This window comes from Engystomops pustulosus, chromosome 2 (genome assembly GCF_040894005.1).
Source record: "Engystomops pustulosus chromosome 2, aEngPut4.maternal, whole genome shotgun sequence".
Taxonomy (NCBI): Eukaryota; Metazoa; Chordata; class Amphibia; order Anura; family Leptodactylidae; genus Engystomops; species Engystomops pustulosus.
In genome coordinates this window covers 7,941,249-7,966,453 of record NC_092412.1, presented here as the reverse complement: position 1 = coordinate 7,966,453, position 25,205 = coordinate 7,941,249, and the positions used below count along the sequence as shown (strand labels likewise).

The window sequence follows — 25,205 nt, the reverse complement described above, 5'->3', positions numbered from 1 at the left end:
CACACTATAGCCCCCTCAGTGCCGGGCCTCGGTCACACTATAGCCTCCTCAGTACCGGGCCTCAGTCACACTATAGCCCCCTCAGTACCGGGCCTCAGTCACACTATAGCCCCCTCAGTACCGGGCCTCAGTCACACTATAGTCCCCTCAGTACCGGGTCTCGGTCACACTATAGCCCCCTCAGTACCGGGCCTCGGTCACACTATAGCCTCCTCAGTACCGGGCCTCGGTCACACTATAGTCCCCTCAGTACCGGCCTCAGTCACACTATAGTCCCCTCAGTACCGGGTCTCGGTCACACTATAGCCCCCTCAGTACCGGGCCTCGGTCACACTATAGCCTCCTCAGTACCGGGCCTCGGTCACACTATAGTCCCCTCAGTACCGGCCTCAGTCACACTATAGCCTCCTCAGTACCGGGCCTCGGTCACACTATAGCCTCCTCAGTACCGGGCCTCAGTCACACTATAGCCTCCTCAGTACCGGGCCTCGGTCACACTATAGCCTCCTCAGTACCGGGCCTCAGTCACACTATAGCCCCCTCAGTACCGGGCCTCGGTCACACTATAGCCCCCTCCGTACCGGCCTCAGTCACACTATAGCCCCCTCAGTACCGGGCCTCGGTCACACTATAGCCTCCTCAGTACCGGGCCTCAGTCACACTATAGCCTCCTCAGTACCGGGCCTCGGTCACACTATAGCCTCCTCAGTACCGGCCTCAGTCACACTATAGCCTCCTCAGTACCGGGCCTCAGTCACACTATAGCCTCCTCAGTACCGGGCCTCGGTCACACTATAGCCTCCTCAGTACCGGGCCTCAGTCACACTATAGCCCCCTCAGTACCGGGCCTCGGTCACACTATAGCCTCCTCAGTACCGGGCCTCAGACACACTATAGCCCCCTCAGTACCGGGCCTCGGTCACACTGTAGCCCCCAAACTCGAGAAGTGCCAATTTCACCAAGAGTCTTCCTTTCCTCAGGTACATCATCTCTGACAAGTGAGTTCAGATGGACCCTGCTAAGTTATCTGCGGTACTTCAGTGGCCTCGCCCAGTAGAGCTACGTGCTATCTAGAGGTTTCTGTGCTTTGCTAACTACTACCGGAAGTATATACCGCATTTCTCCTCTCTCGCGTCTCCCATCGTGGCACTAAGAAAAACACTGATCCAAAACTCTGGCCTCCGGCGGCTGAAGAGGCTTTCTCCAAGCTGAAGTCTGCTTTTGCCTCTGCTTCCGTTCTCACCTGGCCTGATACTGAGAGACCTTATCGGTTGGTGCTGGAGACGTTCTCAGCCAAAAAGGACCCAAAGGTCGAACCCTCACTTGCGGCTTCTTCTCTAAGACCTTCTCTGCCGCAGAGAGGAATTATTCTATAGGTGATTGGGAGCTTCTGGTCATAAAGCTAGCCTTGGAAGAATGGGGTTACCTTCTGGAAGGAGCTCGTCATCCAGTCTGTCTCTACACAGACCACAAGAATCTCATTTATCTCCAGACCACTCAGTGCCTCAATGCTCGACAGGCTCGTTGGTCCTTTTTCTTCTCCCGCTTCAACTTCATGATACATTTTAGTCCTGCAGAGAAGAATTTTAAGGCCAATGCCCTCTCTCGTGCCTTGGATGTAATTGGGGAAGAACCGGTTCCTAGACGTATTGTTCCTCCGGAACAGCTGGTTCTTGCTGCTCCAGTGGACCTTCGGCAACTTCCACCTGGCAAGACTTTTGTCTGACCTACCCTCCGGAAGAGGATACTGACATGGGGACATTGCTTTTGTATGGCTGGGCACCCTTGGGTGCAACGCTCACCCACATCTTCCGGCTTCATGATCTCCCTCTGCATATTTTATCGGACTAAGGGGTCCAGGTTGATTCTCGGGTCTTGGTGTTCTCTGTACAGCCAACTTCAAGTGAAATTGGACTTTTCCTCTGCGCACCATCCGCAGTCTAATGGCCAAGTGGAAAATATAATAACGGTTTTTCACTGCATTTAACCCTGTAACGGAAAATGGCACTTTTTTGCCATTTTGAAAAATATTAATAAATACAGAAGCATCGAAAACGTCATCAGAAGTCACAAAAAATGACACCAGTCACAGCTCTGTACACAGAAGTATGAAAAATGTATTAGCGCCAGAATATGGCACACAAGAATACGCCGCAAATGTATTTTTTCACCATTTTCACTGCATTTTTCATCTTTTTTCCTGCTTCCCAGTACACGGCATAGAATATTAAATACCATCACTATGAAGTGCAATTTGTTACAAAGAAAACAAGCCGCCACACAGCCCTGTACGTGTAAAAATAAAAAAAGTTTTAAATTTTTGATTGTGGGGAGTGAAAAATGAAAATACAAAAAGGGCCAGGTCCTGAAAGGGTTTATGTGCTCCATAAATAAATAATTAAAAAAAATACGAGAATCCTAAGAAAATGGCACAATTGCAGTATTTTTCACCACATCTTGAATTTTTTCCAGCACACGGCATGGAATATCAATTACTTAATACTCAGAAATACAAATTGTCACACAGAAAACGAGCTTTCATAAATCTCTGTAAACGGAAAAATAAAGATTTGCATTTTTGAAGAAGATGTTGAGTTAAAAAGAAAAAAAACCCTAGAATGAAGAAGGGCAAGGTCATCAAGGGGTTAAAGAATTATCAAATTCTAAACAGTGTAAGGATAAGCTACAGACAATTTAGGTTGTCCTAATGCGAAGGATCATCTTTCTAGTTTTGTGACTTTTGTACAGATTTGTTCTCCTCTTTATGTAAATGAACCCATGAAGCAACGTACAGCCCCTGCCCAAGTGCACTATAAATAAATATTAAAAATCAGCACAAATATTAGGAAATAACATTGGCAACCATGGGTGGATTTCTACGGTTTACAGTTTACTTAGCGATTTTGCTTACATAGTGTGAATTATTTGATGTTTAACAAGATTTATTTTATGGGTGTAACATTTCCCACATTCTGTGCATAAATACGGCTTCTCCCCTGTGTGAGTTCTCTGATGGACCTGAAGTTGAACTTTGAACGAAAAGCAATTTCCACATTCAGCACATAAAAATGGCTTCTCTCCCGTGTGAGTTCTCTGATGTTTCTTAAGATGGCCTTTAAGTGAAAAACATTTCCCACATTCTGAACAAAAAAATGGCTTCTCCCCTGTGTGGATTCTCTGATGTCCCCGGAGTTCAAATTTTGTTGAATAGCATTTTCCACATTCTATACACGAAAATGGCTTCTCCCCTGTGTGGGTTCTCCGATGTCTGTGAAGTTGAATTTGAGAGGAGAAACATTTATCACATTCTGAACAAGAAAATGGCTTCTCCCCTGTGTGAATTCTTTGATGGACCTGAAGATGAGCTTTACGCGAAAAACATTTCCCACATTCTGAACATGGAAATGGTTTCTCCCCCGTGTGAGTTCTCTGATGTCTCTGAAATTGCTCTTTATGCAGAAAACATTTCCCACATTCCGAACATGAAAATGGCCGCTCCCCTGTGTGAACTCTCTGATGTCTCCGAACATCACCCTTATGCACAAAGCATTTCCCACATTCTGAACAAGAAAACCGCTTCTCCCCTGGATGACTTTCATTTTGGGCAGAACTTTTCCCACTTTCAGGAGATGACTGGTCTCCTGTGTGAATTCTCTGATGTTCAACGAGATCCGATTCCCTAATGAAAGATTTCCCACATTCAAAACATGGAAAGATATTTCCTAGTTTATGTCCACTACTTCGATCGTCACTCTGTGATTGATTATCTTCTGCTTCAGAATATGAAGAGAGAAGATGTTGTCCGTAGGAGCCTCCTGAACAGTCAACACCTAGAGAGACAAAGCAAGATCAGGGGTCTCAAAAACTCTACTATCCAAAGTGGAACATGTTTCCCTCGCTATATATATATAAAAGCTTTATGAAGACTCTTACCTTCCTCTGACTCCGATATGGGATTTTCTACTTCACTGATTGTTTCACTTTCATACATTTCCTGCAAAAAAATTAACAAAAAAAGGCTCAATGTTTTAGAAAAAATATTATTATATACAGTTCCTATGGATCCCATGCTCACAGATGACTCTGGTGCTTAGGACTGAACAATATATTCTGGATGAGGGAAAATTTTGTGATTTTTTTTTCCAATTTTGCTACAAAAAATTCTAAATTTCATCAGTAAACAACACGGAGGTCACTGGTTCCACATCAAGCGTAGATATTCCCCAAGCCATGCAAGACGGTTTATACTGAAATTATACCCACAGGCCAAGAATATTAATTCTCATTATACTAAAGGTATTGTATATTATTCTGGAGCAAAAGCTTTCAGTAACTTCACTAATGAACCAACGACACAGGCCCTCCGCCCCACTGCTGCTGGAGAAGGTCAGTAGAAACCACCATCACATCGATCTACAGAGGATTTACAGGAATCTACCTGATGGTCCACTAGAATGATTTCCTCTGGTTCCTCTTTAATATCCCGGGAATCTCCAGGACTGGGACATCTCTCTGGTTCCTCTTTAATATCTCGGGAATCTCCAGGACTGGGACATCTCTCTGGTTCCTGTGTAATATCTCGGGAATCTCCAGGACTGGGACATCTCTCTGGTTCCTCTTTAATATCTCGGGAATCTTCAGGACTGGGACATCTCTCTGGTTCCTCTTTAATATCTCGGGAATCTCCAGGACTGGGACATCTCTCTGGTTCCTCTTTAATATCTCGGGAATCTCCAGGACTGGGACATCTCTCTGGATCCTGTGTAATATCCCGGGAATCTCCAGGACTGGGACATCTCTCTGGGGGATTTCTCTGACTGGATCCATCTATAGGAAATATACACAGTGACTGATACATTGTCTATATGTGATGATGAGATGATGGAGGAGGTGACCTCACACCTGCTCTGTCCTCTATAATCAGGAAGGTCTCCTCTTACCTGGTGATGTGAGGGGCTGGTGGTCCTCCATCATGATGTCCTTGTACTGGTCCTTGTGTCCTTCTATATACTCCCACTCCTCCATGGAGAAATAGACAGCGACGTCCTGACACCTTATAGGAACCTGACACCCACAATGACACAGTCATCACCCAGACCCCTCCCTTGTGTTATTGTACATTGTCCCAGCATTCCCGGCAGCGCTCACCTCTCCGCTTAGCAGCTCAGTGATCCTGGAGGTAAGTTCTAGGATCTTCTGCTCATGTATCAGTGAATGAGGTGGAGGCTGGGTGATGGGGCTCTGGGTCCATCCTCCTGACACACGGGGGGTCACACACTCACCAGACGACTTCTTCACTACTGTGTAATCCTGTGTATGGGGAGACACTGATCACTACATAGATCCTAAGAATCCTTCACCTCTCCAGTCATTTCCCGCTGTTATTCCTAGAGATAAGAGCCGTGTCCTGGGAGACTCTCACCTCTCCGGTTATCAAGGAGATCATCTCCATGGTAATGTCTAATATCCTTGCATCCATGTAGTCTCTTCCACTGTCCATTCCTGGGCAGCCATTCACTGTCACGAAGTTCTTGAACAGATCCATGTGTCTCTCTATATACTCCCACTCCTCCATGGAGAAATAGACAGTGACGTCCTGACACCTTATCGGAAGCTGTCACACACAATGACACAGTCATCACCCAGACACCTCCCTTGTGTTACTTATAGTACAATGTCCAGGGTTGAGAAGGACAATTTTACCTTATGGAGACTTTGCCAATTCAGGCTCCCTTGCAGGCTTGTGGAGACTTATAGCCACTGATGCTCTTATATGGGATTCTGGCAATTATTCAAATAATTTTTCAGGATGGGATAAGTAAAATGCCTCTTATGCTACCTAGTAAGGCAGCTAGCTGAAGATCAAGCATTTGTGCAAGGGGCCTTAATTGGCAAAGTCTCAGTAAGATGAGCTCTTACTTCCCGACCCTAGTCAAAATACTCTCACTCAGCCAAACAAGTTCCCTACACTGTACTAAGGAGATACAACCAAATCGAAACAGTGCTGTTTACGGTTGTGAATCTGTTCCTTCTGGAGTAGATATACTGGTTGCCTTTAAGCCTTCATTATGTCATTAGGCTTCCTGAAAGTCATGCTTGATGTTAAAAGGACCCTTACAAGGTAGCTAAAGAGGCAATTCTGGAAAACTCAATGTACCTTGTCCCAGCATTCCCGGCAGCGCTCACCTCTCCGCTCAGCAGCTCAGTGATCCTGGAGGTAAGTTCTAGGATCTTCTGCTCATGTATCAGTGAATGAGGTGGAGGCTCGGTGATGGGGCTCTGGGTCCATCCTCCTGACACACGGGGGGTCACACACTCACCAGACGACTTCTTCACTACTGTGTAATCCTGTGTATGGGGAGACACTGATCACTACATAGATCCTAAGAATCCTTCACCTCTCCAGTCATTTCCCGCTGTTATTCCTAGAGATAAGAGCCGTGTCCTGGGAGACTCTCACCTCTCCGGTTATCAAGGAGATCATCTCCAGGGTGAGGTCCAATAGTCTTGCAGCCATTGTATTTCTGTAATTCTTTATTCTTGGTGGATCATAGATTGATAAGACCATCATCGTTCATAGACAAGTTTAGTTGTAAATGTCCTGTACATGAGGAACCTAAGGGAAAACCAGGATGACTGATACAAAAAATCACATTTGGAGGAACATCTGAAATGAAGTATTAATTTGGATGATTCAGGACGAGTGATGACACTGGACTGTTTGACTACACTACTAAATACTATACATGTCATTGGCAGCCATTTTTGCATGGTAATTTATCAGTATTAAAATAACTTCAAATTTATCATTGCTTCCACTTTTACGACCTTTCTGCTCCTACCCAGGACCACCTGACAATGAAGAGTCAAATTGGGATATTGGCTTCCAAAAAGAATGGCAGTATTTATTCAGGAATGGCGAGAACATTGGATGAGGCTCCAGAAACATTGGAGAAGAACCAACAAAGAGTTATAGGAGCTGGTGACCAGTTCACCTGCCCTTCCATCATTTACGAAAACCAGCCTAAAATCAGTACCGTGTCGCCCTCATTCCCTGGAGACACCAGAGCTTGTGGTCCCTACCTTCAGCCCCTCCTACAAGGGCTTTACCAGTCCCGTACTCCCAACTTCCATTCACCCGCCTATGGACATCTAATGGCATTAGGCATCTCTGGGACCACTGCCTGCCCACAGATGCTTACCGGACCTGGGTCAAAATCTTAGACTCCTATGGTTCACTGATATCTCCCATTCCTCAGACCGTCTCCTGTCCTGAGCCCTGGTCACCTCCTGTCGGGTCAGGTTCCTCTCCTCAGATACTTCCACATTTAGGCTCGGTGTGATTATTACTTGTCTCGCCCGAGGCTTCTGATCATATATTAGGGGCATTCAAACTTAATGTTTGGGGGTTAAATTTTTTGTCCTATCCAGGGGCCTACGTAATTATCATTTATCATCTGACTGTAGTATTTGATTATCGCGTCTGGGGTGGTATTTTGTGCTGTGTTATGATAACTGCCCCTAACTTTGACAATGTAGCCTTCAGAAAAGGTTGTGTGTCTATGAAACTATCCCACGTCTAAACGCATTGCCCCATGTGATTCTTTAGGCAAGATGTGACTCGTGTGCATTTATTCAGATCCGGATGTATTATGAAACCAAATTCTACGACCATAATCACAATGTCCAACCTTTTAAAGGAAATCAACCAGTTCAATACAAACAAAAGGAGATGTAATAGAGAGAGCGTCCCTCTTTTACGTGTGTTGTGGAATCGTGGGAATATTGTACGCTTCTGGCTTCCATCCTCCTGTTCCCTTCTCCATGGGGTCCTCAGCTCTCCTATCCCTAGATCTGGATGACCTAAACCAGGGGTCAGAAACCTTTTTGGCTGAGAGAGCCATGAACGCCACATATTTTAAAATGTTATTCCGTAGGAGCCTTACCATGCACCATGCACATGCCCCCAGTAGATAGGTAGCCACAGATGCCCCTGCGATCTACATCTCAGATCGCAGGCACACCGGTGCCCCTCTCCGTGACGGCACCCCTTTCTGAGCTCACTCAACTCACCACTTTGTGGCTCCCATCCCAGTTGGCCAGCGAGCATGCACCGGCACTCACAGATGTAAAGGGCCAGTGCGCCGCTGATTGGCGCTGCCCACTTCCCGGGTTCCTATAAAGACCGGCAGCTCCCAGCTTTCCCCGCTGGATCTTAGTGCTTCATGCCTATGAGGAAGCTTTCCACAGTGTTTCCTTCCCAAGTGTTGACCTCCCGTTGTGACCCTGGACCTGTTCCTGATTCTGCTCCTTCACTGCCAGCCCTGACCTCTTGCTCCGTCCCCGACCTCGTATCATTGCCGCCTGCCTTGACCATCTGCCTGTTCCTGACCACGAGATCCTGTACCTCGACCTTGGCTACCACCGTGGAAAGTCGCGCCTGTGGAACGACCTGGTGGTACCACGCTGCAGCAAGACCATCCTGCTTTGTGGCGGGCTCTGATGAAGACCGGGTGCCACTTAGATTCTGGTCCCAGGTGCCTGCTTACAATTGTCCATGGTGGTCCAGGGGGTTCACTACTCTAAATCCTGACACCCACAACATGCATCCCAGTAGATAGGTAGTCCCAGCACATACCCCCAGTAGATAGGTAGCTACAGTATGTACTCCCAGTAAATAGGTAGCCACAGCACATGCCCCCATGTAGATGGGTAGCCACAGCACATGCCCCCATGTAGATGGGTAGCCACAGCACATGCCCCCATGTAGATGGGTAGCCACAGCACATGCCCCCATGTAGATGGGTAGCCACAGCACATGCCCCCATGTAGATGGGTAGCCACAGCACATGCCTCCCAGTAGATGGGTAGCCACAGCACATGCCTCCCAGTAGATGGGTAGCCACAACACATACCTCCCAGTAGATGGGTAGCCACAGCACATGCCTCCCAGTAGATGGGTAGCCACAACACATGCCTCCCAGTAGATGGGTAGCCACAGCACATGCCTCCCAGTAGATGGGTAGCCACAGCACATGCCTCCCAGTAGATGGGTAGCCACAGCACATGCCTCCCAGTAGATGAGTAGCCACAGCACATGCCTCCCAGTATATAGGTAGCCACAGCACATGCCTCCCAGTATATAGGTAGCCACAGCACATGCCTCCCAGTATATAGGTAGCCACAGCACATGGCTCCCAGTAGATGGGTAGCCACAGCACATGCCCCCATGTAGAAGGGTAGCCACAGCACATGCCCCCATGTAGATGGGTAGCCACAGCACATGCCCCCATGTAGATGGGTAGCCACAGCACATGCCTCCATGTAGATGGGTAGCCACAGCACATGCCTCCCAGTAGATGGGTAGCCACAGCACATGCCTCCCAGTAGATGGGTAGCCACAACACATACCTCCCAGTAGATGGGTAGCCACAGCACATGCCTCCCAGTAGATGGGTAGCCACAACACATGCCTCCCAGTAGATGGGTAGCCACAGCACATGCCTCCCAGTAGATGGGTAGCCACAGCACATGCCTCCCAGTAGATGGGTAGCCACAGCACATGCCTCCCAGTAGATGAGTAGCCACAGCACATGCCTCCCAGTATATAGGTAGCCACAGCACATGGCTCCCAGTAGATGGGTAGCCACAGCACATGCCCCCATGTAGATGGGTAGCCACAGCACATGCCTCCCAGTAGATGGGTAGCCACAGCACATGCCCCCAGTAGATGGGTAGCCACAGCACATGCCCCCATGTAGATAGGTAGCCACAGCACATACTCCCAGTAGATAGGTAGCCCCACCACATGCCTCCCAGTAGATGGTAGCCACAGCACATACTCCCAGTAGATAGGTAGTCCCACCACATGCCTCTCAGTAGATAGGTAGCCCCAGCACATACTCCCAGTAGATAGGTAGTCCCACCACATGCCTCTCAGTAGATAGGTAGCCCCAGCACATGCTCCCCAGTAGATAGGTAGCCCCACCACATGCCTCCCACTTACCAGCGCTCCCTGCAGCCAGCTGCTCATCGCTCCCATGCTCTTCTCTTTGACCCAGGCTTAGATGATGGCGCCTGGGTCGTACAAAGGACGTAGGCAGCGGTAACATCGCTGCCTGTGTCTGGTGATCAGTCTAAGACACACACAGCAGCCATCACTATTTATTACAGATCTATCTGAGAACCGGATGCAGCCAACAAAAGAGCCACATCCCGAGCCACAGGTTCCCTACCCCAGCTCTAAACAAAGAGGACAAATTATTGACATTCCACATCTTGACCGGCACCAGAGTACACGTAGCTAAAAAATGGAAATCTAGCTTCCCCCCCCCCCCCATTACTTAGGGAGATTGTGCAGGGTATACAATTCGTCGGGCTCATTACCTACATACAATCGTACATGGACCAAATGGCATGCATGCTACACATCTAGTCAGCACATTGTAATGTATGAGTAGTAAAATCCCCATATACTTCCATACTGTAGTATGGCAGTATATGATAGGATCGTACAGACACCCTAGGGTTAAAGTACCCTAGGGAGTCTGAAAAATAGTAAAAATAAAAAAATTAAAAAAAAGTTAAAATAAAAAAAATTATAATAAAAAAACCTAAAAATTCAAATCCCCCCCCTTTCCCTAGAACTGATATTAATATAAATAAACAGTAAAAATCATAAACACTTTAGGTATCGCCGCGTCCGAAAATGCCTGATCTATCAAAATATAATAACCGCTTTTCACTGCGTTTAACCCCGTAACGGAAAATCGCGCCCAAAGTCGAAAATGGCACTTTTTTGCCATTTAAAGAAAAAATTAAAATTCTATAAAAAGTAGTACAGTCCTAAAAATTATAACATTTTAAATATCATCAAAATCCACAAAAAAAGACACCACCCGCAGCTCTGTACACCAAAGTATGAAAAAGTTATTAGCGCCAGAAGATGGCAAAATCCCCCAAAAAATTTTGTACCGGAGGTTTTAATTTTTTTAAATGCATGAAAACATTATAAAACCTATACAAATTTGGTATCCCCGTAATCGTACCGACCCAAAGAATAAAGCAGACCTGTCATTTGGGGTGCACAGTGAAATCCGTAAAATCCAAGCCCACAAGAATACGGCACAAATGCGTTTTTTTACCAATTTCACTGCATTTGGAATTTTTTTCCCGCTTCCCAGTACACGGCATGGAATATTAAATACCAGCATTTTGAAGTGTAATTTGTTACGCAGAAAATAAGCCGTCACACCGCTCTGTACATGGAAAAATAAAAAAGATACAGATTTTTGAATGTGGGGAATGAAAAATGAAAATGCAAAATCGAAAAAGGGCTGTGGCGGGAAGGGGTTAAGGTGACCCGGGACTGTGACCCCCTCCTCTGATATCTAGTGTGCTCTTCTCCTTCCCCTCTTCCTCTCCCCATTTTCCTTCCCTTCCACTTGAGATTTGTATTACTGCGTTGTTATGGAATTAGTAACTCCCTGTAACTGTATAATTCTGTTTGAAAAACCCAATAAAAACTTTCTGTAAAAAAAAAATAAAACACTACAGTTACTCGCCACCGCTCCTCGTCATCTAGATCCTGGTGATATCCGTCACTAGTCTCCACACTAGAAAGAAACTTATAATTAGCAGCCTGGAGCACGGGGATGAGATGTCCGAGGCTTCGGGACGATTAATTATGCACGCCCCTGCACGCCCGCACCCACGCTAGGAGTATTGGAGAGCAAAGTCACGTCCCTTGTCCAGGTGCAGGGGGCGTTCATAATCAGCAGCTCGGAGCCCCGGACATCTCATCCCCACACTGCGAATTATAGGTGATCCCGGCGCATCAAGACTAGAAGAGGACAGGATAGAGGTGTAGGACAGGGTGTGGGTGCTCCTGGAGCATGTTGGGAGTTATAGTCCCTCAATATAGTGTGTGTGCTCCTGGAGCATGCTGGGAGTTGTAGTCCCTCCATATAGTGTGTGTGCTCCTGGAGCATGCTGGGAGTTGTAGTCCCTCCATAAAGTGTGTGTGCTCCTGGAGCATGCTGGGAGTTGTAGTCCCTCCATGTAGTGTGTGTTCTCCTGGAGCATGCTGGGAGTTGTAGTCCCTCCATATAGTGTGTGTGCTCCTGGAGCATGCTGGGAGTTGTAGTCCCTCCATATAGTGTGTGTGGTCCTGGAGCATGCTTTGAGTTGTAGTCCCTCCATGTAGTCTGTGTGCTCCTGGAGCATGCTGGGAGTTGTAGTCCCTCCTTATAGTGTGTGTGCTCCTGGAGCATGCTGGGAGTTGTAGTCCCTCCATGTAGTGTGTGCTCCTGGAGCATGCTGGGAGTTGTAGTCCCTCCATATAGCGTGTGTGCTCCTGGAGCATGCTGGGAGTTGTAGTCCCTCCATATAGTGTGTGTGCTCCTGGAGCATGCTGGGAGTTGTAGTCCCTCCATATAGTGTGTGTGGTCCTGGAGCATGCTTTGAGTTGTAGTCCCTCCATGTAGTCTGTGTGCTCCTGGAGCATGCTGGGAGTTGTAGTCCCTCCTTATAGTGTGTGTGCTCCTGGAGCATGCTGGGAGTTGTAGTCCCTCCATGTAGTGTGTGCTCCTGGAGCATGCTGGGAGTTGTAGTCCCTCCATATAGCGTGTGTGCTCCTGGAGCATGCTGGGAGTTGTAGTCCCTCCATATAGCGTGTGTGCTCCTGGAGCATGCTGGGAGTTGTAGTCCCTCCATGTAGTCTGTGTGCTCCTGGAGCATGCTGGGAGTTGTAGTCCCTCCTTATAGTGTGTGTGCTCCTGGAGCATGCTGGGAGTTGTAGTCCCTCCATATAGTGTGTGTGCTCCTGGAGCATGCTGGGAGTTGTAGTCCCTCCATATAGCGTGTGTGCTCCTGGAGGATGCTGAGAGTTGTTGTCCCTTCTCTGGTCACTTACCTCCTCTCTCCTCACATACGTCTCCTGCTCACTATCCACTAGTCATGTGACCCCAGGAGTGTGATGTCACTGAGGGGCGGGGCCTCCTGGGAGGGTTATACTGGGAGTCGGTGTAAGAGAAGGGAGAGGTAAGTTATTATGAGGCGGAGTATATAGTATATAGTGTATATTATACTGGAGGGCAGTGATGAGCTTTATTACATAGGGGGCGCTGTCTCTGTGTAGAGGATGGATGCGGGATGCAGGACCTGTGATGATGTCATCACTATGTTAGGAGTCACGTGATCCCTGTAGTCGGGGCGCCCCCTGCTGCCTCCTCTGTGTCAGTGACTTCCGGCTCCGCCTCCTCCCGCTGTCACCAGGTGATAGACAGAACTGCGGGGTGATGGAGGGTGTGAGCCCAAGTATTACAGGCCCAGAGTGTGAGGTCATTATGTGCTGCGGCTCAGGCTCTATGTATGGTCTTATACATTATACACAGGTATATACATTATACACAGGTATATACATCATACACAGGTATATACATTATACAAAGGTATATACATAATATACATCATACACAGGTATATACATAATATACATCATACACAGGTATATACATAATATACATTATACACAGGTATATACATATACATTATACACAGGTATATACATTATACACATTATACTCAGGTATATACATTATACACATTATACGCAGGTATATACATTATATACATTATACACAGTTATATACATTATACACAGGTATATACATTATATACAGGTATATACATTATATACATTGTATATAACTATATAATGTATGTAACTGTGTATAAGAGACATGACTGGGGGAGACGTTGTGATCCGGTCTCCCCCTGCAGATGTATCTGCCGCCCCCTGTACACACCTCAGCTGCTATAGAACCTCATAATACAAACCTCAGCTGCTGCAGAACCTCATAATGCACACCCCGGAGCTTCTTCCGTAGAGCTGGTCTGAGGTAGGTCTTACCAGGAGGTAGTTGACGAAGGTCCACTGGAGCAGCCAGAACCAGTCGCTCAGGAGGGATGATATGCCGAGGAGCTGGTTCTTCCCCAATGACATCCGAGGCACGAGAGAGCGCGTCAGCCTTGATGTTCTTCTCAGCCGGACGGAAATAGATAAGGAAATTGAAATCGGAAAAGAAGAGTGACCAATGGGCTTTTCGCGGATTGAGTCGCTGTGCAGTCTGGAGATAGGGAGGTTCTTGTGACCTGTGAAGATGCAGACCCGAAAATGAACCCCCTCCAGGAGGTAACATCACTCTTCTAAGGCAAGTTTTATCATCAATAGTCTGCGATCTCCTATGGAGTAATTCCTCTCTGCGGAGGAGAAAGTCTTAGAAAAGAAACCGCACGTGAGAGTGTGGCCTTTAGGACCTTTCTGGGTAAGCACTGCTCCTGCTCCTACCGAGGAGGCGTTAACCTCCAGATGGAAAGTCTTCTCTGTATCTGGCCGTGTGAGTACAGGGGCCGAGGTAAACACTGTCTTTAATTTAGAGAAGGCCTCTTCAGCGGCCTGAGGCCAGAGTTGGGGATTGGCGTCCTTCTTGGTGAGTGCCACCATAGAAGATACGACGGAGGAGAAGTGCAGAATAACCTGCCTTTGCAGTAATTTGCAAAGCCTAGAAATCTCTGTATTCAACGTAGTCCTATTGGACGAGGCCATTGAAGAACAGCGGACAACTCGGCAGAATCCATCTGGAGGCCTCTGTCAGAGATAATATAGCCGATACAAGGAAGACTCCGCTGGTGAAATTGCCACTTTTCCAGCTTGGCGTAAAGGCGATTGATCCTTAGATAACTAAGGACATGCCATACGTGGGACTGCTGGGATTCCAGATCTGGAGAGAACAACGGAAGATTCTCGAGGAGGACCACTGGGACGTAATGCTGGGAAACCAGAGAAGCATCCACAAAGTTTTCCACAGAAAAGTCCAAGAAAGCAGAAACCTGAAACTGGGTACCAGTGCCGAAGCTGAGGAGCTGAGTAGCTTTGCTCTCACCTAGGGACGCTTCTCCCAAGAACCCTAGGTGCGGGCGTTTCACGGATGCCGAGGACGGACAGGACAAGCCCCAAGGAAATGTTCTGGATTGACACAATAAAGAAAGAGGTCCTCCTGATGTCACCTGGAACGTTCCTGGGATCACACATCCGAGCTCTGTCCACTTGCATATGTTCATCTGCATTGGACACGGAAGGAGGCTGAAGCGTTCTTTGGAAGCCAGGAGCCAAGGAAGGCAAACATTGGACTCAGGCTTATGCTTGCTCGAGACGTTGCTCCTCAGCGCGCTCTTTAAACCGAATATCAATCCAAGTGGCCAGTGAGATGAGTTCACTCAGAGTAGACAGCAGGTCACGTGCAGGCAGCGCGTCTTTAACTTGTCCCGAAAATCCCTTTTTAAAGGTCGCAGTCAGGGCTGCATAGTTCCAGATAAGCTCAAAGGCCAGGATATGGAACTGAACTGTATAGTCACCAACAGATGAGTCCCCTTGATGCAGGTGCAGTCTCAGCCGAAGACGCCCATGCAGGTTCCTCAAAAGCGGACCCGAATTCAGCGAGGAATGCTGTGAGAGTAGTCGTGACCCTGTCCCAGAGGGGAGTAGCCCAGGCCATGCCGGAGAGGTGGCTGATGATGAATGCCACGTTAGACCATTCCGTGACAAATTGAAACGGCATAAGTTCAATGTGCAGGAAGCACTGGGAGATAAAGCAGCACTGGGAGACAACTTGGGTTCCCCATCATACTTTGACGGCATGGAGAGTCTCAGCCTACGTTCAACGGCAGGCAGGGTAACTTTAGTAGCAGGGGGAGCCGCAGGAGCTTGACACTGTCGCTGAGTAGCCATCAGTTGCTGCAATATGACGGTGACTTGACCCAGCTGTTCACCCTGCGCGGCAATCTCCTGGGACTGCTGGATCACAACGGTGGTAAGATCAGCCAGTTTAAACAGCGGGACCTTGGCGGGGTCCATGGCTAGACCTTACTGTCAGGCTCAGGGGTAGTGGACCCACTGGACCACCGTGGATGATGACGTAAGCCGACACCTGTGACCGGAGTCTAAGTGGCACCCAGTCTTCACCAGAGCCTACTGCAAAGCGGGTTGAACTTGCTGCGGCGTGGTACCATCAGGTCGTTCCACGGGTGAGACTTTATCCGCGGTGGCAGCCAAGGCGAGGTACAGAAACGGAAGGCAAGTTCGTGGTCGGGGACAGGCAGAAGGTCAAGACAGGCGGCAAAGGTTCAGGTTCGGAAGCACAGCAGAAGGTCAGGGCTAGCAGTAAACTGGAACAGGTCCGGGGTCACAACGGGATACACAGCAAAGAAAAAAGCTTTTTCGATGGCATAAAGCACAAAGATCTGGCAGGGGATGCTGGGAGAAGTCGAGTTTTAAGCATTTCCTGAAAAGGGCCTTCACCAATCAGCAGTGCGCCGGTCCTTTAAATCTTCTGAAGCCAGCATGCGCCCTAGGAGAAGGGGACGCATGCGCGCGTTCGCCGGACGGGAGGAAGGAACGGGGACAGGTAAGTGACAGCAGCTGGGTGCTGAGACACACAGGGGATCATGGGTGTCGAGAGCACCCGTGACAGTTGTGACTTTGTGATTAAGGGCAGCACGGTGGCTGAGTGGTTAGCACTACAGCCTTACAGCGCTGGGGTCCCGGGTTTAAGGCTATATTCACACTGCCGTTGCCCGCCCGTACCGTACCGTAGCGGGCAACGGCAGTGTACGGGGAGAGGAGGAGGAGGTGAGCGCAGCTCACCCCCGCCCCTCTCCATAGCAACCTATGGCGCACGGCCCCGTATTACGGGAAAAGATAGGACATGTCCTATCTTTTTCCCGGGTACGGAGCGGTACGGTGCCGCACGTGTGCTGCACCGTACCGCTCCCATAGGGTGCCGTGCGCCCATAGGAGTGTATGGGGGACGTATATCGGCCGTAAATACGTCCGCCGTATATACGTCCCCCATACGTTCGTGTGAATGTAGCCTAAGTCTGATCCAGGTCAACATCTGCAAAGAGCATTTATGTTCTCTCCGTGTTTTCATGGGTTTCCTCTGGTTTCCTCCCACACTCCAATAACATACTGGTAGGTTGATAAGATTGTGAGCCCCATGGGGACAGGGACTGATGTGACAAGCTCTGTGCAGCGCTGCGTCATCTGTGTGCGCTATATAAATAAAGAATTATTATATTATTATTTATTTCAAGAGCAGGTTCCCCATCGATATTAATTAATTGCAATGTCAGAAGAGTAGAGGTTGTGTGAAGCCCATCTCAGCTCCTACTACATCTCTACTGGATGTATCTCCTACACTCCAATCCTACGTTGTTCCCCACAATTATGTTGTGAGTTGGGCAAAGTCTTTCTTAAAATGTTAATGAGGCTCCAATGTCCTCAATGACTTCCTTATTGTGGAGTCAAAAAATGACCTTAGAGGAATAGCAATGTCAATGGATACAATACCAGGAAAGATTCTCCATCGTCTTATCTTTGACTCTTCATCTGCTGCCAAAGTGAGGTAGGGAGGCATTTTTCTCTAATTTTGAACCATTGACATCAGCTTTTACTTGCCTTTCTCTGGATCAGCAATCTATGACTTATGGATTGGACTTGATTGTCTTGGACTTGTAGGAATGTTCCCCATTACATTTCCCCTCATCATTCTCCGGTTTTAGTGATGCCCCAAGGCCATGGAAAAGATTCCGGCATTATGTTTTCTATCTCATCCAAATTCATCAGTTCATAAATGAAAACCTACAAATATCATTTTGGGTGCAGTTATCACTGATGACAACTTTTCCTTAAAGTTCCAGAGTCTTTGTCCCCTGTGTAATTTATCTGATACTTCAGCGGTGAGGAGCGGAGAAGGGAGAATCGGTAATAAACCAGCTAACGCAAGAGCAGTAGAAAACTGCAGCCACTTTTAAAGACTCCAGCCCTGCACCCATTGACGTCTCAAGTCAGAAGGCAGTCTGAGACAAGTTAAAGGGGTTTTCCCACTAGATATGGCCTAACTTGCTAATCAGTGGGGGTCTCTATTTCCGTCAGACTACTTGTCGCTCCCTGAGATTAACGGAGCAGACAGCCGTACATGCCAGCGCGCGGCAATCTCCGTGAGCTCCATAGAGAAGAATGGAGCAGAAACGACATGCGCAACCATCTGCTCCACTCATCACGGAGAGTGACGAGGGGTTCACGGAAGTACCTCTGGCCACTGTTCCGCAGCTCTAATATATGGAACCAGGAGGAGGCCTGACAATATGAGTTAGAGAAGGGTAGCCCGGGTCATTCTCCAGCAACTGTCCTGCCGAATCCGGGGCGGTTATGAGCTATGACTCTCCTGCCTTCTATATGTCCCTCATGTTCCCACACACAGTCCTCCCCCTACAGCTGCTCAATTTAATAAAGATGCATCTATTGTGCACAGAGTATAATCCTCCAGCCTCCCTGCACACTACTCACTTCTCTCAAGGCTGTGAACAAGTGGGTGTAGAATTCAATCCCTGCTCACGAGCGCCACTCATGAAGCACCAACGCTGAGGAAAGGCTTCGGCCTTGGAATCTGTGTCCTGATAGGCTGGGCTGCTGGTGCATGTGAGGAGAGCGCAGCATTATGGGAAGTGAGGGAAGATGATGCTGTTCCCTGATGTCACAGACAGGAAGTAGTCGCCCACTTTAGGAGAAGCTGGAGAGGATTTTATTAAGTAGGGCTAAAGGTTAAAATAAACTAAATACAAAAGCGCAAATAGTAGGGATCAAAAAATAACCGTAAGAACTAGAATAAAGAGACAAGGTCTCTAAATTAATACTACAATACACCGACAAATAAGAAAGAGAGAGAGAAATTGCGTACACCGAAGATGGCGATAAAAAAGTTATTTTATTAAATAAAGTAAAAATGTACAAAAAGTTTCCGCTACCTGCTCGTATGCCAATGGGTAACAAGGGGCATGAAAGAGCCTAGAAGATCCAAGGACAACAATCGTATCTCCCAAATAAAGTGCAAAAGAATTTGCAAAGTATCAGGAGATCGTGGTTTGATCGAACCCTAGGGGTTCGGAAAGTCGTTCTCAGGGGTTCGGCGGAGCGTCCTCCATGGAGGTTTAAGACACACCCATATTTGGTTTATCACTGAAGAAGGGTTCGGTGAATGTGCATATGAGACTGGTGGGTTCATTACCTCAAGCAACAACCACTGCACTATTTTATATTCTGCACATCCGAGGTCATCAAGGGGAAATCCAACAGTAGATCTAAACTGGAAACATCTCTTACGCCATGAACATTGACATAAATTCTCTGATTTCATTCCTGGAAAAAACATTTCCCACATTAAATGCAATTTCCCTCGTATAATTTCTGACGCATATTCTCGCGTAAGTGCTTCTCCTCTGTGTGAATTATCGGATGTCAGCCAAGATTTGACTTATGTATAAAACATTTCCCTCATTAAGTACATTATTAGAACTTCTCCCCTGTGTGAGTTCTCTGATGGTAAGTAAGACCTGATTTCTGGGTGAAACTTTTCTCACATTCAGTACATGAAAATGGCTTCTCCCCTGTGTGAGTTCTCTTATGTATAACCAGATCTCCTTTCCGGTAAAAACATTTTGCACATTCAGGACAGGAGAATGGCTTCTCCCCTGTGTGAGTTCTCTGATGGTAACTAAGACCTGATTTCTGGGTGAAACTTTTCTCACATTCAGTACATGAAAATGGCTTCTCTCCTGTGTGAATTCTCTGGTGTTGAAGAAGAAGGGATTTCCAAGGAAAACATCTCCCACATTCAGGACACGGAAATTGCTTCTCCCCTGTGTGAGTTTTCTGATGGCTAACAAGATTTGTTTTGTGTTTAAAATGCTTCCCACATTCTGGACATGGAAATAGATTCTCTCCTGTGTGAATTTTTTGGTGTTGAACAAGAAGGGAATTTCTACTGAAACATTTTTCACATTCTGGACATGAATATGGCTTCTCCACTGTGTGACTTCTCTGGTGCTGAGCAAGATATGATTTATGAGCAAAATGTTTCCCACATTCTGGACATGAAAATGGCTTCTCTCCCGTGTGACTTCTCTGATGTTGAACAAGAACTGATTTCCTACCGAAACATTTTCCACATTCTGGACATGAAAATTGCTCTTTTCTTGTGTGAATTTTCACGCAATCATTTTGAAGATGACTCGTAAAATTAGATTTCTGGGTAAAACGCTTCTCACGTTTTGGATGTGAAAACTGCCTCGTATCTCCATGACTTTCCTCCTCCGAGGAAAGATGTGACTGATCGTCTTCTACTTCACCACAAGGAGATGAGGGGGGACGTCCATGGGAACCTCTTGTACTGTCGTCACCTGGAAAATATGACCAAATATTAGTGAATTGTCGCTTTACTTCTGCTTGTAACTGAGAAAAGGAAACTTCCCACAGACATAAAACTAGATTTAACTGGAACAAGTGAGAGGACGACCCTTCCCGTGAGGCCTCACAATCTATATGGGGGGTAGATGGAGACAAGAGGTGAGGCTACAATCTATATGGAGGGTAGATGGAGACACGAGGTGAGGCTACAATCTATATGGAGGGGTAGATGGAGACACGAGGTGAGGCCACAATCTATATGGAGGGGAGATGGAGACACGAGGTGAGGCTACAATCTATATGGAGGGGAGATGGAGACACGAGGTGAGGACACAATCTATATGGAGGGGAGATGGAGACGAGGTGAGGCCACAATCTATATGGAGGGGTAGATGGAGACACGAGGTGAGGCCACAATCTATATGGAGGGGAGATGGAGACACGAGGTGAGGCTACAATCTATATGGAGGGGAGATGGAGACGAGGTGAGGCCACAATCTATATGGAGGGGTAAATGGAGACACGAGGTGAGGCCACAATCTATATGGAGGGGAGATGGAGACACGAGGTGAGGCCACAATCTATATGGAGGGTAGATGGAGACACGAGGTGAGGCCACAATCTATATGGAGGGGAGATGGAGACATGAGGTGAGGACACAATCTATATGGAGGGGAGATGGAGACATGAGGTGAGGCCACAATCTATATGGAGGGTAGATGGAGACAGGAGGTGAGGACACAATCTATATGGAGGGGAGATGGAGACACGAGGTGAGGACACAATCTATATGGAGGGGAGATGGAGACACGAGGTGAGGACACAATCTATATGGAGGGTAGATGGAGACAGGAGGTGAGGACACAATCTATATGGAGGGTAGATGGAGACACGAGGTGAGGACACAATCTATATGGAGGGTAGATGGAGACACGAGGTGAGGTCAAAATCTATATGGAAGGAATCTGTAAGGGAAGAATAACCCACAAGATACATGAAAGGCTCTTACCCTCCTCTGTCACTGATGAGGGGATTTCCTCTCCGCTCCTCCTTCCACCACAACTTTCCTGGAAAGATCCAACATGAAGGACATAAGAAAACAAGGAAATGTATCCAGAGATTGGGGCACATTTACTTACCCGTCCCGTCGCGATACCCGAGGTGTGTTGTCCGATAAGGATTCCCTAAGATTGTGCTTCCAATTTCCTGCATGTGTCACTTCCCCGCTCAGGTCCTCGGAGTTTACCATTTTCTTCCCAGTGCATAAAAGTGCATGGCTTGCGACACAATTTTGAATATTAAATCCCGGGCTTAGTCCGAATCATTTGAGATGTCCAACGGTAGCCCGCCCCCCCGATTTGTGTCGCGCAATTGCGTCAAAAATCCGATCGTGTGCATCAGGAAACCCGACGAAAATGCAGCCGCAGGGCCCTTAGTAAATGTGCCCCATTACCTAATATCCAAGTGATGGACAGAAACCTCTAGAACCAGGAACTAAGGGGAATAATCTCCTGCAGGAGGAGACGGGATCCACATTCATCCCAATATTTTACACATTAACGTTCCGGTTATATTACTGCATAACCCGATGTGACCCGATCCTGAGGTGGAGACTCATGGACACCAGGGACAAGATTATTCACTTCTCCTGCTCTTCTACCATTTGTAGTTATGACCGACCAACATCTCCCCATAGACCCTCCACCCACTGCTGCTGGAGAAGGTAAGTAGCTTCATTACATCCATCTATAGAGGATTCACAGGAACCTCAGCTCCACCTACCTGATGATCCAGTGGGACGTTCTCCTCCGGCTCCTCTTTAATATCTCGGGACTGGGACATCTCTCTGGTTCCTGTGTAATATCTCGGGAATCTCCAGGACTGGAACATCTCTCTGGTTCCTGTGTAATATCTCGGGAATCTCCAGGACTGGGACATCTCTCTGGTTCCTGTGTAATATCTCGGGAATCTCCAAGACTGGGACATCTCTCTGGTTCCTGTGTAATATCTCGGGAATCTCCAGGACTGGGACATCTCTCTGGTCGATTTCTCTGACTGGATGCATCTATAGGAAATATACACAGTGACTGATACATTGTCTATATGTGATGATGAGATGATGGAGGAGGTGACCTCACACCTGCTCTGTCCTCTATAATCAGGAAGGTCTCCTCTTACCTGGTGATGTGAGGGGCTGGTGGTCCTCCATCATGATGTCCTTGTACTGGTCCTTGTGTCCTTCTATATACTCCCACTCCTCCATGGAGAAATAGACAGTGACGTCCTGACACCTTATAGGAACCTGACACCCACAATGACACAGTCATCACCCAGACCCCTCCCTTGTGTTATTGTACAATGTCCCAGCATTCCCGGCAGCGCTCACCTCTCCGCTCAGCAGCTCAGTGATCCTGGAGGTAAGTTCTAGGATCTTCTGCTCATGTATCAGTGAATGAGGTGGAGGCTCGGTGATGGGGCTCTGGGTCCATCCTCCTGACACACGGGGGGTCACACACTCACCAGACGACTTCTTCACTACTGTGTAATCCTGTGTATGGGGAGACACTGATCACTACATAGATCCTAAGAATCCTTCACCTCTCCAGTCATTTCCCGCTGTTATTCCTAGAGATAAGAGCCGTGTCCTGGGAGACTCTCACCTCTCCGGTTATCAAGGAGATCATCTCCAGGGTGAGCTCCAGGATCCGGGCCGCCATCTGCTCTCTGTCCTTCTCCCGGATCCCTGGTGGATCATTGATGGAAAGGATCATCTTTAGGAGAAACCTCTGGGAGTCCTGGATCTATAGAACCTGAGGAAACACGAGAAGAACTAAGAGCAAACTCTATATGAAGCAATTGTGTCCATGACATGTGTGATGTGACAGATGGGGATTCTCCAGACACTGGAGGGGAGGTCACTGGACTGAGGGAGGAGTGATGGCGCTGGACTGTGCCGCTCCTCACTAATAGCACATACTGGACCCCACATGGAGGGACCTGGAGCATGCTGGGAGTTGTAGTCCCTCCATATAGTGTGTGTGCTCCTGGAGCATGCTGGGAGTTGTAGTCCCTCCATATAGTGTGTGTGCTCCTGGAGCATGCTGGGAGTTGTAGTCCCTCCATATAGTGTGTGTGCTCCTGGAGCATGCTGGGAGTTGTAGTCCCTCCATATAGTGTGTGTGCTCCTGGAGCATGCTGGGAGTTGTAGTCCCTCCATATAGTGTGTGTGCTCCTGGAGCATGCTGGGAGTTGTAGTCCCTCCATATAGTGTGTATGTGCTCCTGGAGCATGCTGGGAGTTGTAGTCCCTCCATATAGTGTGTATGTGCTCCTGGAGCATGCTGGGAGTTGTAGTCCCTCCATATAGTGTGTATGTGCTCCTGGAGCATGCTGGGAGTTGTAGTCCCTCCATATAGTGTGTGTGCTCCTGGAGCATGCTGGGAGTTGTAGTCCCTTCATATAGTGTGTGCTCCTGGAGCATGCTGGGAGTTGTAGTCCCCCCTCTGGTCACTTACCTCTTCTCTCCTCAGTGCAGGACACTCTCTACCTCACACACCTCCTCCTGCTCACTAACCACTAGTCATGTGACCCTGGGAGTGTGATGTCACTGAGGGGCGGGGCCTCTGCTCACTATCCACTAGTCATGTGACCCTGGGAGTTTGATGTCACGGAAGGGGCGGGGCAGGTGTACATGTATAGAGGAGAGATAGTGGAAGAAGGACCTGTGATGATGTTAGGACACGATGAGATTATATTGTGTAAATGGCACCAAGGAATATTGCAGCATCACAGGAGAATGTAGAAAACAACCAAGTTTTAAACCCTCAGGGTGCGTCTACACGTTCAATTTTTCATATGCAGTTTTTGAAGGCAAAAGCAGGTGCGGATCATAATGTGTGAGAACATATCATTAACCGCTTCACGCTTCTCTGTAGTGGTCGTGTGGAGGAGGAGTAGTTCTGTGGAGGAGTAGTAGTTCTGCGGAGTAGTAGTGGTCACGGGTGCTCTCGCAATCCATGTCTCGGGTCGTGGGCTCACCCATGCCTCTCTCCGTGCCCTTGTGCCCTGCAGCTCTGACTCACCTGTCCACGCTCCTGTTCCCGGTCCGGCAGCCAGTTCCAGACTTCTGCGTTCTTGGATTCCGGCTGTACAGGAAACTTTGTGGATGCTGCTCTGGTCTCCCAGCATCGGTTCCCTGTGGTCTGTCTCGAGAATCCATTGGTTATCCCCAATCCCGTCCAGTACCGCACCAAGCCTCTGTTCCTGCAAGTCGGAGAGCTATACAAAGAGAAACTGTCCTTCTATGTGCTACCTTGGTCCACGTCTTCCATCCTGTTAGGTCTTCCGTGGTTGCAACTCCACGCACCCGTGCTTAACTTGAAGACAGGGGAGGTTCATAGTATCATAGTATATAAGGCTGGAAGGAGACGCAAGTCCATCAAGTCCAACCTTTAAGAATTAAATAAATGTTTTATCCCCATAACCCGTGATATTTTTTCTCTCCAGAAAGGCATCCAGTTCTCTCTTGAACATGTACATAGAGTCGGCCATAACAACCTCCTGCGGCAGAGAGTTCCACAGTCTCACTGCTCTTACAGTAAAGAACCTTTGTCTATGGTGATGGTAGAATCGCCTCTCCTCTAGGCGTAGAGGATGCCCCCTTGTCCTGGTCACAGGCCTAGGTATAAAAAGGTCTTTGGAGAGATCCTTGTACTGTCCGTTCAGGTATTTGTACATTGTAATGAGGTCTCCCCTCAGTCGTCTTTTTTCTAAACTGAATAATCCCAAATTTTTAAATCTGTCAGTGTATTCTAGTTCCCCCATTCCCCTAATAATCCTGGTTGCTCTCCTCTGTACCCGTTCCAGCTCTACTATATGCTTTTTATACACTGGTGCCCAAA

At 47.8% G+C, this 25,205-nt stretch overlaps 2 protein-coding genes across 2 annotated transcripts; both read right to left on the bottom strand.

The window, feature by feature from the left end:
• Positions 1-2,128: 2,128 nt before the first annotated feature.
• LOC140119863 (uncharacterized) lies at positions 2,129-13,183 on the bottom strand. The gene is made up of 3 exons (XM_072139292.1): positions 12,914-13,183; positions 3,934-3,994; positions 2,129-3,830 (listed from the first exon to the last, which is right to left on the bottom strand). Exons 2-3 carry the CDS (start codon positions 3,989-3,991, stop codon positions 2,908-2,910), a joined length of 981 nt encoding a protein of 326 aa, XP_071995393.1. The 5' UTR covers positions 3,992-3,994; positions 12,914-13,183; the 3' UTR covers positions 2,129-2,907.
• Positions 13,184-18,808: 5,625 nt separating this feature from the next.
• On the bottom strand, positions 18,809-23,890 carry LOC140119836 (uncharacterized). Its single transcript, XM_072139252.1, has 5 exons — positions 23,820-23,890; positions 22,484-23,115; positions 22,088-22,370; positions 21,315-21,372; positions 18,809-20,298 (listed from the first exon to the last, which is right to left on the bottom strand). The coding sequence occupies exons 2-5, from the start codon at positions 22,630-22,632 to the stop codon at positions 19,409-19,411; spliced, it is 1,380 nt and encodes a 459-aa protein (XP_071995353.1). The 5' UTR covers positions 22,633-23,115; positions 23,820-23,890; the 3' UTR covers positions 18,809-19,408.
• Positions 23,891-25,205: the final 1,315 nt, after the last annotated feature.